This window comes from Protomyctophum bolini (assembly GCF_963924005.1).
Source record: "Protomyctophum bolini genome assembly, chromosome: 20".
NCBI classification, from domain to species: domain Eukaryota; kingdom Metazoa; phylum Chordata; class Actinopteri; order Myctophiformes; family Myctophidae; genus Protomyctophum; species Protomyctophum bolini.
Genome location: NC_137881.1, coordinates 25,341,354 through 25,358,610, shown reverse-complemented (window position 1 = coordinate 25,358,610; position 17,257 = coordinate 25,341,354). Strand labels below are relative to the sequence as shown.

The 17,257-nt window shown below is 41.4% G+C and overlaps 1 protein-coding gene and 1 long non-coding RNA gene across 3 annotated transcripts; one reads left to right on the top strand and one right to left on the bottom strand.

Annotated features, from left to right (window-relative positions):
- The first annotated feature begins 7,447 nt into the window (after window positions 1-7,447).
- On the top strand, window positions 7,448-14,512 carry LOC308334949 (uncharacterized protein). Of its 2 annotated transcripts, XM_080791847.1 has the most exons (6): window positions 7,448-7,559; window positions 9,604-9,706; window positions 10,675-10,821; window positions 11,294-11,434; window positions 11,904-12,005; window positions 12,596-14,512. In XM_080791847.1, the coding sequence occupies exons 2-6, from the start codon at window positions 9,670-9,672 to the stop codon at window positions 14,056-14,058; spliced, it is 1,890 nt and encodes a 629-aa protein (XP_080647973.1). In that variant the 5' UTR covers window positions 7,448-7,559; window positions 9,604-9,669; the 3' UTR covers window positions 14,059-14,512. The 2 variants fall into 2 exon arrangements, with proteins under 2 accessions (XP_080647973.1, XP_080647974.1); XM_080791848.1 differs by lacking the exon at window positions 9,604-9,706 and having other exon boundaries at window positions 7,463-7,559.
- Window positions 14,513-14,632: 120 nt separating this feature from the next.
- On the bottom strand, window positions 14,633-15,228 carry LOC308335139. The gene is made up of 3 exons (XR_013965984.1): window positions 15,015-15,228; window positions 14,919-14,966; window positions 14,633-14,822 (listed from the first exon to the last, which is right to left on the bottom strand). It is a non-coding gene; the product is annotated as an uncharacterized lncRNA (long non-coding RNA).
- Between the last annotated feature and the right edge of the window lie 2,029 nt (window positions 15,229-17,257).

Genomic DNA, 17,257 nt, shown 5'->3' with positions numbered 1-17,257 from the left:
AGGAGACCGACTTTTGGATTTTTTATATTACTATATATGTGTTCAAGACGGATCTGTCATTTAGCTGCAGGGGACCACCTGGAACCCCCTCAAAGGACTGAGGGGGTCTAAAATCTACATTGTTTCCCAAGTACCCTTTTAAGTATCACCTCTCCAAGTACCACCATAATAACTGATGTTAAAATACAGGAGCTTTTTGTTCCATTCCTAAGCCAAATAATGCTGCTGCTCTGACAAAACTCTGTCTAATCACTAATCAGCACAACTGATGATATTTCTAATGTGATTAATCCGTTCTTAAATCTTCTATTAACGGTGTGCTGTCATGCTCATTTCAGCATATTAGTTTCAGTTCCTCAACATTAGAGAGAGAAAAAAAACCCACTTGTAATATAATATTTGTATAATTTACGCTAAAGACGAGAGGCTGCAGGTCTGCATTCATGTGAGCCCCGGAAGTTGACAGTAACATAGCTCTAAATGCAACGCAATAGGGCCGATTCATACTCCTATTTTAGAACCTAATAAAAGTCGGTTTGGCGATGTAGAGCATACAATTTGACGTCAGAGTCCAGAGCTACTGAACCCCATGTACAGTATAGATCAGTGCATGATGGCTCTCAAACCTTTTCATGTCAAGGACCCCCAAATTAATGTGCATTTGGCTGCGGCAGACCTATACGATTTGTGTTGCATACAAAACGTTCACAATTTTGAAATGGCTGATTCTGGTGATTATACTGACTGATTGTGATGATATGTGCACTCATATTGCTGGGGACCACTCAAGGACCCCTGGGTGTCTGCTTACCTGCCTGCCTGCCTGCCTGCCTGCCTGCCTGCCTGCCTGCCTGCCCGCCCGCCTGCCCGCCTGCCTGCCCTCCATTGCTCCTTTCTACTTTTTGATGTCAAGAACCCCCAAGTTGATATACCGGTATGTATGTATTTGTAGGTAGGTTTAAAGTGGTTCAACTGATTTATATGCTATATTAACACTGTAGCATCTGAGCCAAACCAAGACAAGAGCCAGAACCAACATCAGCCCAACGGGCATAATTTAGTACAAAATCACAGCGGAATTCAGCGTTGTCAGGTAAGTGGGGGGGAAGGGGTTGCAGCTTCAATAATAACTTAAATTGTCGTCTTCTTCCAGGAGGTAGGTTCACCTATATGTAGGCCTATAGGAAACAACTAGAATAGGATTATTACACGGTAAGGCATGCATGAAGTTAACTCAAAGTATCTCATATTGCGGGATAAAGTCAATGGTTTGTATTTCTGAGTCCACTTTTCCTTCCTTTAGGAAGTCACTAACCGACAACACAATATACTTTAGCACATTTTGCTGGGGACCCCCTATAGAACCGGGCCCCAGGACACCTGGGAGAACCACTGCCTTATCACACTTAACATAAACATAAATGTAATTTGTATAAACATAAACACATGTACTATCTAAATAACATAGCTAACTATATGTAAACAGTATCTCAATAGCTTGCATACATCATATACTGTACACTTGGTGCTAGATTTATGTGGTGGAACAATTAAAAAGTACTGTACTGTACTGTTGCCTGGGCCACATATAGACTTGTTGCCTGTCTCTCGTGACATCAATGCAAGACAAAGCAAACAGTTTGGCGGCTGGCCAATCACACGCAGCCGCACACAACTCTTAAGATCTACAAGCCTACATCCGTGAACTCTTTCTACTCAAGACAAAACTTGAAGAGGATGGCAGCATCAACGATTGTCCTGCATTTAATGTGTCTACTTCTGTGGGGAGAAGGTAAAACACCACACACATTTAACCTATACTGTACAACCATAACAAACATCCATTCTAAAAGTAATGTTTGTTTTTTTGTAAATATATTTAAATACATTTTCTTTCTGTTTCCAGTTAATTTTGCTCAGTTATCAGTGCTAGAACAGCAGAGGCGTTTCATTATGGCCGATGTCGGAGACAACGTGACTTTGCCCTCCTTCCACCTAGAAGACTTCCATACAGTCCACTGGTACAAGCAAGATCTCGGAGAGAAACCTGAGCTGTTGGTGTCCCAGAAGAAGTACAATAAGGAGTCTGAGAACTTAAAAAATGATCCCCGTTTCTCCGTGGTCTCACTCTCAGTAGAAGGAATAACTACTCTCACTATCTCGGACGTGCGGTTGTCAGACTCTGCAGTGTATTACTGTGGGATGCAGATGTATAGTGACATTCAGTTCAATGAAGGAATCACGCTCCATGACATTCAGTTCAAAGAAGGAATCACGCTCCATGTCAGAGGTTCCTCTTCCAGCATCCAAGTGATTGTCCAGCAGCCTCCAGAGAAGAAACCAGGAGACACTGTTAATCTGAACTGTACCGTCGTCCACACTGCTGGTGCTTACCACTGTGCTGTGGCCTCAAATAACAGGTTGGGCGATGAGGAAAGGGACTGCCGTGACCAGACGAACATCCTGGTGTTTCTCTCCATCTGCAGAACTGGATTCGTGCTCTCCATCGTCCTCGTCTTCACCATCGCCTACATGGCCAGAAAATACACCTGTCATGTTGAGGAAAGATAAAAACATACCAAAACATTTCGTGATAAGATTTTGTTTGTATTTGTGCTGCCAGGGGGATGTGGGGGGGGGGGGAATATATGTCAATTGTTTTGAAAATACTTCTTTGTACTGTAAGGAAAATCAATAAACATATGTTTAAAAAAAATTGTGTCCTGATGTTTTCTAATGCCAATATTATAATGATTCAATTTTCATCCAAAATAGTGTAACTAATAGCTTAACGTATTGTACTATTTATACTTAATTATATTCTATTCAATATTCTTTATTTTGTGTATTTTTTCCATCTTCATTATATAACGATGTTTCTTATGTTATATATAAAGTTGCAATTACATGACCATTTTTTGCATTTCTTCTATTCACGTTGTTCAATATTGTCTTTCAAATGTTCATTGACTTTACTTTGCATATAGGTGTCATTTTAAAACAACGTTCACTGTGTGCACAATGTGAGATGTGTTTTACCAGCAGACCTCACCACATATCCTGCGTAATAATAAACCTCTTGTTATGAAGACAGTTCCTAGTTGTCTGACAAGTGAGTTGCGAGCCCCGGTTTGTTCTTACATCTTTAGCCATAGAGTAAAATGTTATTACAGTAGCCTATGGGTATATTTTTGCACACTAATAATATTTTACTATAAAAACAACAATACTTCCGGACTCCAGTAGTCATTAATAGTGTGTGTAACTATGATGAAGTAACTGTGAAGAAGCATATTGCAGTAATGGCATGGTGTGCAGAATGTGCACAGGGGCAGGGGCACATCATCCACCAACACTAATGCATTCACAGCAACAACATGCAGGAAGCACAGCTATGGCGCTTTTTAAACCACAACAACCACTGATCATATATCATAGGCCTCCAGCCCTCCACAATATGCACTCTGTTTTAGCCTACTGAAAGCATGAACACAATAGAAACCAATGATAAGTAATCATTATTTGTGATAGTTATTTTTTAATGAAACAAATCAAGGGGCGGGTATAGGCTAATCTGGACTATAGGTGTATATTCCGGACTATCTTAATTGCAACATTGTCCTATAAACCAGGTTTATAATTAAGTCACTCTGGATTGGAGCGTACAAAATAGTAGTGTTGGGTGGTAGTTGTGTTATTGTGCAAATCTGGCGTGAACACAGCACCCTGCACTTTCGATATGTTTCCATGGCCATGGTATAGTCACCATCAATCTCTCAGGACCTCGTCACAAGGCAGGGCAAACGGTTTGCCCAATCACACAAACAGCTGCACACCTCTTAGGATGTGGTCTATGTCCTTAAACTCTTTCCACTCAAGAGACAGACTTGAAGATGGCGGCAGCGACAAAGATCATCCTGCATCTCATGTTGCTTCTATGGGGAGTCAGGGGAGAAGGTCAAATACCACTTGCAGTTCAGTGGTTCAATGGTTCATCGCTGACAGTGCAGGAACAGCAGCAGAATGGTTTCATCATGGCCGACGTCGGAGACACTGTGACTTTGAACTGCTCCGTTCCACATGACTTCAGGAGCTACTACTGGTACAAGCAACGTTTCGGAGATAAACCTCAGCCATTAGCCGTCCGGAACGCGCACAGTGTGGGAGCTACTATGTTCGAGAAATTTAACAATTCCCGTTTCTCTGTGGTCATAGGGGGAAGAGAAGATCATCTCAAGATCTCGGATGTGCAAATGTCAGACTCTGCAGTGTATTACTGTCTGATGCAAATGTTTTTGTTTGACATTCAGTTCAAAGAAAGGATCACGCTCCATGTCAAAGGTTCATCGTCCGGCATCCAAGCGATTGTCCAGCAGCCTCCAGAGCAGTCAGTCCAGCCAGGAGACTCTCTGAATTGTACCGTCGTTCACACTGCTGGGACTGACTATGCTGTGGCCTTGTGTGGGGAGATGGTGCCCATCCACTATGAGGAAGGTGAGGAACGTGAGGAAGGTGACTGTCGTGACTGTCGTCACCAGCTGGAGATGCTGGTGACTCTGTCCGTCATCAGAACTGGAGTTGTGCTTGGCATCATCTTCGTGTTCACCATCATCTACATGGCCAGAAAATACACCTGCCAATGCCATGTTGAGGAAAGATAAACAAAGCAAACCAATATTTTCTTGTCACTCAATTTCAATTGTGCCATGATGTTTTCTAATGCCAATATTTTAATAATGCCATTTGCATTCAAAATAGCTTCTGTACTATTCAATAGTCTTTTTTCCATGTTTATTATACAACGATTTTTCTTATTATTGTCAAAAAGTTGCAATTACATGACAATTTTTTGCATTTCTTCTATTGTTGTTCAATTATTGTCTTTCAAATGTTCATTGACTTTACTTTACTGCGTATACACGTATAGGTGTCACTGTGTGCACAATGTGATGTGAGATGTGTATGTGTTGTACCAGCAGACCACATATCCTGCGTAATAAACCTCTTCTTGCTATGAAAACAGAGTGTAAAGTTCCTATAGTTGTCTCTACATCTCTGAGCCGGGAGGGCCTCATCACTGTCCGCCTGCAGCCAGCACTTTGACAATGTGGTGGAGATGTTGGTTTCGGTCAACAGCGCAGCAAGAAAACAATAAATAATTAAGAATGACACGCAGTGGTAAGGCAAGGTTTTAAAGCTTCATCTCAGTAGATGACGGATGTGTAGTGCCCCCAAACCTATAGCTAGCCATGACAGCTCTACCAATCCTGCTCAGTAGGTTGTGTGTTGGTTTGCTGAGTGGGAGGCTGGGGTTCTACAGTACTACAGATGGGTCATACTGCTGAATATTTCATTGTTTATGCGTAGTGCCACACTGCAACATGCACCATGCTTATTTATAATCACAAGTTAAAGGTGAACATATAACAATTTACCGTATACGTTGTCAACTAATATTAGGATTATATGTGGTCCCGGGAGAAGCGTCAAATCATCTCAAGATCTTGGATGTTCAAATGTTAGACTCTGCCGTGTATTCCTATTCACTAGTCACTATTATGACATTCAGTTCAAAGAAGAGATCACGCTCTTCGTCAAAGGGTCATCGTCCAGCAGCCTCCAGAGAAGAAACCAGGAGATTCTGTGACTCTGAACTGTACCATCACACACACTACTGTCCACACTGTACTGTGGCCTCAAATAACAGGTCGGACGATGAGGAAGCCTGGTGACTGTTGTCACCAAATGGAGATCTTGGTATTTCTCTCCAATCGGCAGAACTGGAGTTGAGCTCTGCATCGTCCTCGTCTTCACCATTGTCTACATGGCCGGAAGATACACCTGTCATGTTGAGGGAAGACACCAAATATTTTCATGTCACTTTATTTCAATTGTTTGATTGAATACACCTCCTCATCCTAACTATCCAGCCAATATGGCATACAGTAAAGGTACATAGCTAGTAGCTACATTGTGCCAGCTTGCGGACAGATACAAACAAACGTGCAATTTGTCTCTCACTCCTTTAGCTTGCTGAACTTCGTCGTCTGATGTCATTTTGAATTGCATTTGCCTCCAAAATAGCTTTATTTTAAACAAACTTGAGGAACAACAAATATCATTATATGATTATATTCTATAGCATTAGCTGGCTACTATAGTCTATTATTATTACTATTTATTTTATCATACAATGATACATCAAAAGAAGTTTCAATGTCATGTTTTTCAAAGGTGCATTTACTTGCATACCGGTATATGTCATTTAAAAAAAGGTACACTGTGTGCATTGACACTGTGAGAACAATGTGCTCAGTGTGATAAATAAATACAAATAAACCACATGCTCCTGATACCTAAACCTCTTCTTGGTGTCGAGACAGAGTGAGAAGTTTAGTGGCTAGTGGTTTCTCTCTACAGGGGGGCCCGGGCACCTGGCTCATCACGCTCTTCAGCCTGTAGCCAGCAGCTTACTATTGTGGTAGATAATAGTTTCGGTTCCTCAACATTAGAGAGAAAACAAAGCCAAAACCAGGTGTAATAATAAGGCAATATTATATGCATAATTATGTGTATAGGCTATAGGCTACATAAAAATTAGATACGTGTGAGTTATTCATCTAACAGTAGCATTAGGCTGCATTGAAACTATAAATACTATATGCCATATCAATATTATGACCTGGCATCTGTCTACATAGGCTGTCGTCAAGGCTAGGGCAAGTACGTGCTACAGGTTAAGGTGGAGTCTGAAGAGTTTTCAGACAATGGCAGTAGATTGGGAGTGAGTCTGCGTTTTGAAGATATGGAGGTGAGACTTTGGTTGCTTTGTAGGCCAACATCAGTGTTTTTACCCCCATTAACGAGCAGCAGTTTTTGCACAATCTCCGAATTAAAACAATACCAGTAGGGGGATGGATCTCACTTTAGGCAGATCATATCAAGCCACTAATCAATACAAAGGTCTGACACGTTTTGTAGGCTACAGTAGGCCTACTTCAGTAGAGCACATAATTAAGAGATGTCTGTAATTTATTTGTACACATATTGAATACTATAAGTGAGAAATAGAAATGTCATGTTAATTTGATGTTTGCATTGACTGAAAAATGTAAGAAAAAAAAGGTTTTGAGATACAATTTTGAAACTTCATTTAGCAAGATAGTTTCTGTGGCTTTGATGCCATATACATTTTTGTTCAATCAAAACATGTCTGTATTATTTGTGGAAGAAAGTCTGAGCAACGAATGTGGAACGAAAGTATTTACTATTATTATCTACTATTAATAGTATTTTACAGTTCACGAGGAAAAGGAGAGTGATGGACTTTATATACGGGCCCGGGTGCTATTCATGATTCACGATTGCCCTCTAGTGACGGGCTTTGGTACTGCACTAAACCAGTTAGTAAAAGCTTCACTTCCTGAATCCTGAGCTAGCCACTATAGCCAGTCAGTGTGTGTTTGTGTGTGACGACCATAGACTGTAGGGTCACGGGAGTCTGTGTCAAATCCAGTAGTTTAGTCTTCGTCCAAACCTTGGAGCAGTGAGATTTATCCGTGAGTATCAGATGGTTATATGCGTATTGTTATAGAATGTGGGATCTTGACATTTGAGGTTCACTTGAGGGAATTCTTGTTGTTTTCCATGTTGGTACAGTAGGCCTACATATGCTTCTAGACAAGTCCATGTTACGTGCTGCCAGGAATGATAATTAATGGGTTTATGTTCCTGTTTCTGGATAAATGTAAAAACATGATGTTTGTCCCGTCGTTGTAGAACAGACTAACAGTATAGGCCTACTATTGGACTCTGTCTTTACAAGTATAGCTACATTATACTGACCTGTAAGATTAAGAAAGATATTTCATACTACCTGTCAAGTGTCTTACTGTAAAGCAGCCCTGGGTCTTCAACAGGGGGTCCGGGACCCCTAGGGGGCCCTCAGAGGCCACCAAGGCAAAAAAAACTAAACAAATAACAAAAACATTTATACATTTACACAACACTAATGACAGTGCTGTGACTGTCAAACTGGTATATGAAGTAATGCATGCAATCTAAAAACAAATTTAATCTGCAACACAATTTATTACGGGCTAATGGTAATTCAGGATTCCAATAAAAAAGAGCAAACATATAGCAGCTTTACAAGCTCACATGTGACACACGTTGCAATGTGGCCTTCTGGAGTGAGTGTGGAAATGTACTGGGCCTCTGGAGTTATAGTGTTGAAATATAGTGGCCCTCTGGAATTAGTGTTGAAATATATTGGCCCTCTGGAGTGAGTGTGGCAATATAGTGGCCTTCTGGAGTTAGTGTGGAAATATAGTGGCCCTCTGGAGTGAGTGTGGAAATATAGTGGCCCTCTGGAGTGAGTGTGGAAATATAGTGGCCCTCTGGAGTGAGTGAGTTATGTTCACTGTTCAGAAAACCAGGAAATAGCTTGAAGCGGACGCTGGGCGGCGGTGGTATCTGTCTGCTATAAAGCGTAGCCTGTCTCTCTTCAACAATGAAAGAACAGGGAAGCAAACCACGCCCGCACGGCAGCAAACCATGTGGCCGTGTTTCAGGTCAATAGTGACATTGTATTGTTGCAACATTGTATCAGATTATGACACTGCATTTTTGAGTGGTGCAACACCCCCCCCCCCCCCCCCCCCCCCCCCACACACACACACACACACACACACACGGAGTTGCACCACTTACTTCACACGGGAGTGATTCTTTTTTTAAACCTTTTCTGTATAGGTTAAAAATGTTACAGCAACTGAGCTGTGTAAGAGTTTACAGAACAGATGCAGTGTGTGTGGATGTTGAGAACCATGTGGAAAAGATCTGTCTGGAAGTTAGTACTTTACTTTACAAATACTTACTCAGGTCTTTTAGTCCTTTGGGAACATTGTTGTGTTCATACTGCTCATATTCAAGCATTGTCAGGTTGATTTAATGTAGCCTGTAGTCCTGTACGGTAATTCATGATGCTGTATGCAAGCATAATGCCTTTGTCAGATCGATATTAGTGGTTGCTTACTGTAATTATTATCTCACACACACACACACACACACACACACACACACACACACACACACACACACACACACACACAAATGCTCATTGAAGTAAAAAATACTAAATGAGAGAAGTTGTCTGTCCTCTGTCGACATCCCTAGCTGGGAGCCAGATAAGCTAGCCAGTTCTACACAGTCCTTTCTTGTACGGTACCCCTCACTAACAGTTTCTGCCTTGGTCTTATCTGTGGTCATCCTCTCCAGCTGTTTCCACCTACAGTAGTCCAGGCAGAAGGTAGTAGTCCAGTCAGATAATCCAGCGGTTCTCAACCTGTGGGTCGGGACATGCAGGGGGGTCCCCACATGATTTTTGGGGGTCCCCACCCAGATGACAGTGACGTGACAATTTAGCAAAAAAAATGAAAAGAAAAAAGACCGTTACTGCAGCAAAAGTAATCAACAAACTATTCTGGACCCAAAATGCACTGCGATTTTGGTCAACAACATTCGAGGGCTTTAAAGCATGATTTTAAAATGACCGATTAATCGATCCAGTGTTGCTTTTTAATTCTTCTGTTTTTGTTTTAGATCCGGAGCTGTTCAACGTTTGACACGACGCCCGTCCGTTTTCCATCTGTGTGTGTGAAGAGTTGCATGGTTAAAACAGCTGAGATCAAGTTGTACACAATAGGTATGTAATGTTTTACTATGTTCATTGTAAACATTTAAGGCCTATTTATACTCCAGGTTTAGGTGATAAGGTAAAAACCATATCACCTAAACCTAAATGTATTACCCTGAGAGGTGTGTTTGGGTGAGCGGTGAGCCGATTCCCACCGCGGCGTCGACGTCATATTGTAGTTCACCTTATCACCTAAAACTGGAGTATGAATAGGCCTTTAGTCAAAATGGGTACATGGGGCCAGATTCACGGATCTAATTTACGATCGGGTGTAAATGAACTGCGTAAATGAGTGTGTATAATCCGTACGATCAATCTCACGTGTCATTCACAAATTCATTTTTGCCTCACAGTTACGGGACTCGCTATTTTCGAAGCGTTTCGCACCGTTTCACCACCCATTCTACCTCCATAAATGGTAACTGGAAACTAACGTGTTTCTGGTTGCTCCGAAATGGACAGATCTTCAAGCTAACACCGCGTCGGTACCATAGAGTTATATATAAACGGTCAGAACCGGGTCGGGAAGCACGGTGCACCGCATAGGAACTTGCCAACTTATTTTGGCACGCGATTCCTTCACTCCTTGCTGAACGTTAATAACTGATGAAGTTACATTCACGTATAATGAGAAAGAAGTTAATTTGTACAGTTCAACCTCACGACCAAATGCTATTAAAAGTTGTCAAGGATATTGTAAAAGCCCTTCCTACTGAAGAATTGCGCACTGCACCTTTGCAGAGGTAAAAATTAAATCTGATAATTTTCATGAGAGCTTTATTGATTTACTGGGGTGATTGATTCCCTGCCCTCCGCTGTCCCACTACATCGGATTTGGAAATTAAATGGAATAATGGACATGAACACAGATTTCATGGGACCAGAGTTTTTCCTTTATTTACTGAAGGTTAATCAGTTTTTGGATTAATCATTGTTCTATAGGTTTTGTAATTGTTTCTTTCTTTTCCCCCCTTTAGATCCAGAGCATCTCAAAAAACATTTGACACCCAGGCCTGAGTCTGACGACATCCATCCTAAAGTCTTCCATCAGAAAAGGAAGAACAGAGTTGTAGCAGTGATGCAGACCACCATGTTGAAACCAGTGATCAAGTTACACAGACTTGGTATGTGATGTTTTATTATAACTTTAAGGGATATGATCTGAATGTCTTAGTACTGATGTTATACACTGTCCTACTATGTAAATAAGTACTGTGATAATAGGTACGGCACTGACTCTGACAACGAGCATAATAACCAAAGGGCATAATTCTGTCTGTCTGTCTGTCTGTCGTTTATTTTTGGAACACAGTTCTTATTTGACGTGAAGAAAAAGTGTTTGGGGGGGGCTGTTGTCTCTTATATGACGACAGCTCTAACAATCTGGCTCAGCCCTATTGGCGTGATTGGTTGAGGCCAGTGGGAGAGTGGGGTTCAATCCTCGCTAGCTGCACATCACTGCAATACACATACTTATGTTTTTGATCAACATTATTGAGGGCTTTGATGCAAGATTAGAATGACCAATGAAATGATCTGGGGCTGTTTATGTTGTTATTATTATTATTAATATTTTCTATTGTATTTCTTTTTTAGACCCGGGGCTGTTAAAACAACATTTGACATCCAGCTCTAACGACATCCATCCTAAAGTCTTCCATCAGAGGGTGAAGAACAGAGTTGTAGCAGTGATGCAGACCACCATGTTGAAACCAGTGATCAAGTTGCACAGGATACGTATGTGAATTTCTGTCAATAAGAACATCATAAAAGCCTCAATCAATCAATGACTTTACTGCCTGATTGGACTAAAATGTGCATGATTGGGGCCAATTCTTAATTATTGTGTTCTTAATTTATTATTATTATCTTTCTTTCTTTCTTTCTTTCTTTCTTTCTTTCTTTCTTTCTTTCTTAACATGTGCACATGTTATTCAGTGAACCAGGGGATTAGCGATTGCGTCAGGACTTTGGCTCTATACTAATAGTATAACGCTTTACAAACACATCAATCAGCACAGGCCCTTTCGCCAACCCCACCTATGGTATGGCCACTGATGACGTGGAGGAGAGAACACGCCCACAGCGTCCCCAGCGGGAATCGAACCCCGGACCTTCTTGCCTTGAGGCGAGGAGGTCCCAGACCTTCTTACCGACTGCGCCACCGTGGCCCCCAGTGTCTGATATTGTTATCATATGATTCCAGGTCCGTCTACGGAGTCCAGACTGCAGGTGAGGATGAACTCTCCAGACACAGCCACACCTGGCTCTATTCAACAGAAGGAACATGGAGACCACCAGGACCTCGGTAAGTTGCATGCTCTCTGTTTCTTTACTTTGTCCTGAGTCCATCTGTCAAGGATGCAGACAACAATGCCATATTTCAGAATAAAACTCTATGGAAACATATTTCAGAATTGCAGTGTTGATTTTGCCGACTAAACCTATGACAATTTTCTTTTCCGTTAACCACCTTTTTTTTTCACTGACGAAAACTAAATAAAAACTAAGCTGCGATGACTAAAACAAGACTAAATATATTCATAATTTCATAAACAAATAAAAGCTAGACTGAAATGTTAGGGGAGATTAGTGGAGAAGAGATCCAGTAGAACTGAAAGACAGTTTAGTCATAACAGTCATTTTATTTGAAAATAACAGATCTGCAAGCTCACAATGTGTCGCAACTCGACAACATACAGTACATACATTTTAGTCTGTAGACTTAGTCGACTAAAATCTAAAAACTAAAACTAAAACATTTCAGATGACAAAAATATTCAATCGTATTCAAAAGACTATAACTAAAACGAAATCAAAATTGACTGTCAAAATCAACACCGTTGTTTTGTAATGAAATGAACCTAGCTCTTATCAGCTCTGTGTTTTCTACCTCAGATACCCGTCCTGTCCTGTCCTCGGTTAACACAGAACGGTGCCACGGCTGTGACGAATGTGGGCAAAGCTTCACCAGAAAAGCTAGCCTCGTGGACCACCTGAAGATTCACACCGGAGAGAGGCCATTCGGCTGTGATATATGTGGGAGGCGTTTCGCTCGCCGCATTCCCTTGAAAAGACACAAGCGCGACATCCACACCACAGAGAGACCTTATGGCTGTGACGAGTGTGGGCAAAGGTTCACTCAGATCGCGAAGCTGCAGATTCACCAGAAAAGACACAATAAGCCCTGCTGTGAAGAATGTGGGAAAACATTCTCACACAAATCTAACCTCAGACATCACATGAGGATTCACACCGGAGTGAGGCCGTACAGCTGCGAAACATGCGGGAAGAGTTTTGCTCAGGGCACAAGCCTTAAATTACATCGGCGTGTCCACACCGGAGAGAAGCCCCACCAATGTGCCGAATGTGGGAAAAGGTTCGCTCAACTGGGTAGCTTTAAATCACACCGGAGAATTCACACTGGAGAAAAGCCCCACCAATGTGCAGAATGTGGGAAAAGGTTCAATAATAAGTCTTACCTGACAAAACACCGGCGGATTCACACCGGAGAGAGACCGTACAGCTGTGACCAGTGTGGGGAAACGTTTAAATTCACTAGTTATCTCAATACGCACAAGAGGATTCATACCGGAGAGAAACCGTACGACTGTGACCAATGTGGGGCAAGCTTCAGACAAAGGCAACACCTCGTGGTTCACATCAGAGTGCACACCGGAGAGAAACGTTTCACGTGTGACGAGTGCGGGAAAACGTTCAACGAAACATCTCTGTTCGACGAACACAGGAGGATTCACGCTGGACAGGAGCCCTACCACTGTGACCAGTGTGGGAAGGAGTTCGCTGCGTTGACCAATTTCAAAAAACACCTGAAAACTCACAATTTAGAGAAGCCTTACTCCTGTAACCAATGTGGGCAGAAGTTCAAGGCTTTAGCTCATCTCAGAGTACACCACAGAATTCACACGGGAGAGAAGCCTTTTGGCTGTGACCAGTGTGAGAAAAGGTTCAGAACAAGTGCAATACTCAAAGTACACAAGACGGTACACAGTGCAGAGAAGCTTTACGGCTGTGACCAGTGTGAGAAAAGGTTCAGCTTCAGGACAAATCTCAGAAGACACTTGGTTTCTCATACCGGAGAGAAGCCTCATGGCTGCGACCACTGTGGGAGAAAGTTCTCTCAGATGGCTTATCTAAAAGCACATCAACGAAGTCACACTGGAGAGAAGCCCTTTTGCTGCGTCCACTGCGGGAAGTGGTTCGCTACATCGGGCAATCTCAAGACACACGAGGTAACTCATACTAGACCTAAAAAAGAGCTGCCTACTACTGTGTTCACTATGGCACCCGCAAAGACACAGGCCACCATTCATTTTCAGCGAAAGCCAGCAGCGACATGAAGATGCAAAGATGCATCCGACGTTTGTAGCTACTGGCTCACACTAAAGGTCCCCAAAGTATTGGTGTAACGGTACATTTTAACAGCGATATGATACGTATCACAATACATGGTTGACGATATGATACATGGACCATATTTGTTCATTCATGGCGATACGATACAATTCAATTATTTAAAATCGGCAGAGTAATTATTTAGCTAAGGAAATATATATATATATTTTCTTTTTAATATGAATATAAGTAAACTGTGATTCTCTGGCAAATACATGGACATTTACATATTTGTACAAACCCATACCTTGACATGAACACAGAGAATACACACATTTACCAATAGACCAAAGTGTAGCGATATTGAATGGAATAGTAATTAAACCCCTCTTTTTTTCCTTCTTAACCCATTCTGAACGGGAACCCATTTTGGTGTTAGCATCATGTTATGCTTTAGCTATTGAAAAATAGCAGATCTACAAGCTCATAGCGCGCCACCGAGTGGCGCGCTACGAGCTTGTAGTTCTGCTATTTTTGAAAAATCGAAGAACGACTGAATTTTTTTGAATCTGATCTCAGGTCAGAATGGGTTATTCAGACCAGTGTGTGTCCGGTGGAAACCTCGTATGAATCTGATCTCAGGTCAGAATGGGATAATATTGCTAAATACAATGCACAAGTACAAGTAAGAAATCAAGCCTTGGGCTAATTTTAGTACCACCGTTTTTCGGCTCCCGGGTGCATTCAGCACCTGAAAGTGGAGAGCTACCTTTACTGTCTGTAGTATTCTTTAGCCGTCTGTTTGGTGGAGAGCTACCTTTACTGTCTGTAGTATTCTTTAGCCGTCTGTTTGGTGGAGAGCTACCTTTACTGTGTGTAGTATTCTTTAGCCGTCTGTTTGGTGGAGAGCTACCTTTACTGTCTGTAGTATTCTTTAGCCGTCTGTTTGGTGGAGAGCTACCTGAAAACGCCAGAAAAAGACATTTAGCCGTATGCTATTTCAGCACCATAGTAGCCGTCTGTCGGTGCCGGCTCTCGGGTGCATTCAGTTACTTTATTTCCCACACCTTCCAATCGACTGATGCCTTGAATAAGAGCTCAATCCTGCATGCTTCACCCAATCATTTTAAGGGGTTTAAATTAAATGCAAACATATCCATCAATGCATCACATATCAAATGAGATTAATTGTTTCGTTAAGTGCCATTTATTAATGATTCCATTAAAGCAGTATTTATTTGTATTTGTATTTATTTGTCGTTTTTTTTTTCAAATTGATTTGGAAACTTTTACTTTTCTGACAATATATTGGTCAAAAAACAACGGCAATAGGTGGTCTAGGACTCTGCAAAAGTAAATGTTGTTGTGTCATATAGTGCATCTCTCTTTACTCACTCCAACAAAGTGTTGATAGGAACCAGTCGAGTCATGATTCTCTCTTGTTGACACCACTCTGTGGTGTTAAACACCGTGTTCACCTCCAGGCGGCTCACATTGCCACAGTCTCCAGCAAAACGGTACAATGTGGCTGAATGAATCTGTGGCTTCTGTGCATGACATGAAGGCTGTCTTATAGCGCAGAACCACCTGGAATTATGAGAATATGACATAATAAAAGTCCTACACTGCATGACTTTGATCCTGTCTCTGTTAAGGTGGATACGGACGTTTGTAAATTAATTTAAAATTAACATTTTGTGTCATTTGTGAAATTATCACATCTACAATCTCACCACGCATCTCGATGTGATGTGAGATCGTAGATCGGTTATTTTCACTATTAGTGAAGCTTTGAGGCACAGGGCTTTAACAGGGCTTGAAACTGGCACAGCTAAATTACTTGAGTCTAAAACATTCCATTTCAGTTACTTTGTTCTTAAAACAGCGCTAGATAACTTTCCTCTTCTACTCTGGATTTGAACCTGGTTTCCTGTGCAGTTGCTGATATATATATATTTCTTTACCATTGGCTCAATAGAGCCTGCCTGCTTGCTCAGGGGATGAATTGGATCTTGACCAGGTCAACATTCATGTCAGATCCTGTGTCTAGGTGTGACTTTGACACAATCTAAATGTCTCACTTGAAGAGCAGTGAGACAAGTTATATTGTATTGGCATACCTTACCATACAGATTGGTCAAAATTACATTTATTTCATTAAACAAAATAATTTCCGTCACCTAAAAGTGTTTTATTCTTTTATTCTAGTTTTCGTTTTCACGTTGATTTAATTAACGATGATACTCTGGACATGTACCTACCATCATAGTTCCATGTGCGTACGTGTCCTTTGGGTCATAGGTCACGACAACTCCATAAAAGTTGTTCTGTTGGGTTCCTCCATGCTGCGCTCCACAGAGCAGCTCATGCTCCCTTCTATGCATGAGGAGTCCAAGCTGCTTCTTCTAACCTGACAGGGAGTTTCCCCGGTTGGACGTAGCGTGTGGAAGGAACAAGTTATTCCAACCAGTTTCTTTCCCCTCCATCAAGCTGTCTAACCGGTCCGTCCATCCTTCCGTGTCATGGCATTTTCTGTTCCGCAGAAGACTGATCCCATGACCTTTCCTCTAGTGCAGTGGTTCTCAAGGTGGGTGCCGTGACGCAGGTCCAGGGGTGCTGCAGAATGCTTTGATAATATTTGGAATGTTTTGATGTCACTTCAGTTCAAACTATAATGTGGTAGTTCACTTTTTAAAAAAGGAAAAAAAAAAAACTTTATTGTCTACCCAGGCTTTTGTGAACACCCTAGACAGTTTTTAAGTTGCTTGATTCAGTATTTAGATATTTAATATTCATTTTCACTGCCCCCCCCCCCCCCCCTTCCTATAGAAACCAATTGTAACTTTAGACATTACCCATGGAATCTTCTAATCGAAAACACCTGTTCTTGGTTATGACTGATTTTGTCCTAATACGTGAGGTGCCCGCGTGTTTCTTACTTTATTCTAATAGTCATTTATTTTCATATATATGATAGGCCTACATACATAACTCTGCCAAGGAGTGTATGTGTGTGTATGTGTGTATATGTATGTGTATATATATATATATATATATATATATATATATATATATATATATATATATATATATACTTACTTCCTTGATAATATACACAAGGACTGTCTAAAGAGGACGAGACGCAAAGACCTGGAAGGAAAGAAACATGCGCAGTTGAGACCCGGAAGTTGTACAAGCACAAAT